This window comes from Palaemon carinicauda, chromosome 13 (genome assembly GCF_036898095.1).
Source record: "Palaemon carinicauda isolate YSFRI2023 chromosome 13, ASM3689809v2, whole genome shotgun sequence".
NCBI classification, from domain to species: domain Eukaryota; kingdom Metazoa; phylum Arthropoda; class Malacostraca; order Decapoda; family Palaemonidae; genus Palaemon; species Palaemon carinicauda.
This window is the reverse complement of record NC_090737.1, coordinates 132,941,971-132,944,470: the sequence shown is the minus strand read 5'-3', so window position 1 is coordinate 132,944,470 and position 2,500 is coordinate 132,941,971. Positions and strand designations below refer to the sequence as shown.

General features: G+C 31.1%; 1 protein-coding gene across 2 annotated transcripts in view; it reads right to left on the bottom strand.

Moving 5' to 3' along the window:
- LOC137652458 (uncharacterized) overlaps positions 1 to 2,500 on the bottom strand; it is a 29,351-nt gene that overhangs the window by 5,791 nt on the left and 21,060 nt on the right. For both annotated transcript variants that reach the window (XM_068385844.1, XM_068385843.1), the window contains exon 2: positions 1,958 to 2,500. This exon is cut by the window's right edge and continues 174 nt beyond it. In XM_068385844.1, coding sequence (XP_068241945.1) covers positions 1,958 to 2,500 — 543 coding nt within the window. The remainder of the gene's footprint in view (positions 1 to 1,957) is intronic.

Genomic DNA, 2,500 nt, shown 5'->3' with positions numbered 1-2,500 from the left:
ATATAGCAATAAACATTACGTTAAAACTAAACATTGCAAATAGGCACAATGGGAGGAATGTAAAGTAATTCTTTTATAATATGGAAGAAGATTTGACTCATTTTTGTTTCCAGGAATATAAAAAAAGAAAGAAATAAAATATTTGAGCTTCAACAACCCTACGAGGAAGACCTAAAGAAAATAACAGAATCATTCAGTGAGAGAAATATAGAAAAGGGGAATTAAAAAAAAAAAGAAATATTAAACCTGACGTGGAGGAAAAGACAAAACAGTATAAGAGAAAGATAAACTATAGAGGCGCCGTTGCAAAGGCTATGCCTCCCCACTGAACCTAAACCTGAACCGGAAGGATCATACTAATTTGTTGCTTTGTTCGAGAAAAATACGAATCAAACGTTTGTTCAATGGCCAACCTATATTATATTATATTATATTTTATTATATTATATTATATTATATTTCGTCCTTTGGTCAACATATCTCCTCTTATGTTCCTTATAACAAAATTAAAAAAAAATATCTATATATTTTTGATAACCAAACAAACTTTCATTTAGGATAGTTTCATATATCGCCTCACATTTTGAAAATTTAGCAAAAGAATCAATTACACTCTTTTTTATTATTATTTTGGTAACTAAACAAACTTTCAACCTGAACCTAAACCTGAACCGGAAGGTTCATACGAATTTGTTGCTTTGTTCGAGAAAAATACGAATCAAGCTTTTGTTCAATGGACAACCTATATTATATTAAATTATATATTATTATATTATATTATATAATATATTATATTATATTTCGGCCTTTGGTCAACATATATCCTCTTATGTTCCTTATAAAATAATTAAAAAAATTATTTTTATATTTTTGATAACCAAACAAACTTCCATTTAGGATAGTTTCATATATTGCCTCACATTTTAAAAGTTTAGCAAAAGAATCAATTATACTCTTCTTTTATTATTATTTTGGTAACTAAACAAACTTTCATTTAGGATAATTTGCCTCACATTTTAGGAAATTTAGCAAGAGAATCAATTATATTCTTTTTTTCTGATTCTTGTTATGAAATGTATCAGAATAACATGCCAAAAATCTAATCTATTTCTTGACTGTATGACTCATAATTTTTACTTTTATCTATCAAGGTCTCAGCTTGGAAATTATCATAGTTAGTTAGTTTTCCAGGAGAGTAAAAACTGTCTAAAAAAACTATTCAAGTCGACATTGAAAAGATATAGATTTTTTTTATTTGTTTTTTTATATAAGAAGAAATTTCTTTATCCTCACATCAATTGGTAATTATATGAATAGCTTAATGTTGTTACATTCCCATAATTATATATAACCATTACACATAATTAATAATAACATATTGTAGTAATAACATATTGAAGAATAGTAGCAAAAGGGAAATTTATTTAACATGTTAAAAAAAAAAACTTCCTGAAAAATATTAACATTAACTTAAGAAGTATTGGAGCTATTTATGTAGGTTGAAGATGGTCTTGACTTTGTTTGAGAATTAAGGAACATACTGTTAAAGTAAGATGTAGGATTATGTACTTTTAGACTCAGGAAAAAGTAAGTTTACTTTATTTATATGAATTACTTTATAGTTACTTATATGTTTTTAATATTGAAAGATCAAATTTCCTCTGGAATTAAAACAATTAGTTTCAAACTTGGCATATATTCAGAATATCTTGCTTTATCTTCAAAGTTAAGATAATTGGTATTTATATCATTGTAAGAAAATATGCTGTATGGCTTAACTTTCAGGGTATTTAGGATTTTATGGCTTTCAAGTAAGTGAGACCATTTGCAAGCTGAGCCCAATTTAATAACAATGAAAGTAATAATGATGATATATATAATAACAATATGACTAATAAATGCTAAATTACAACGGAAAAAAATTATCGTTTTAATTCAATTATACACCAAAGATTACCTTTTTCCTTTCATGTACTTGACACTCTTCTTCCAGCAAATCGTCCCTCACGCTTTCCACCCAGCCACTAACTGACGTGTTCACCTCTTCGGCCGTGTCCATTAACGAGGCCATTTCCTCCAAGGTACTGGCGGAATCTAGTGTCCTTTTGGCAGAATCCAGTTTTTCCTCCCTCTTTTTCAGCTCTTGCTGGAGCTTCAGTAACCTCACAGAAGACGTCCTGGACGTTTCAAAATGGCCATCCATGCTGGCTAGAGACCCCTTGATCGGACCAAGAATTTCCTGGTTAAAATCAGATTTATGTCTGTTGAAGTTCTCTCGGAATTCACCTTCGACGCGCATCAACCTTTCCAGGTCCTTCTCCAGCTCTCCGAGGTCAGATGCTATGACTTCATTGGCGGCACGAACGTCCTTCTTGAAATCGGATATTCTCTTCTGGTAGGCGGCGCTCTTCTTGCTGGGCTGTCTATTGTACGACCTCCTCAGAGCTGGCAGGGAGTTGATGCATTCCAGCAGAGCGCGGTTTATCATGAGATCGTCCGC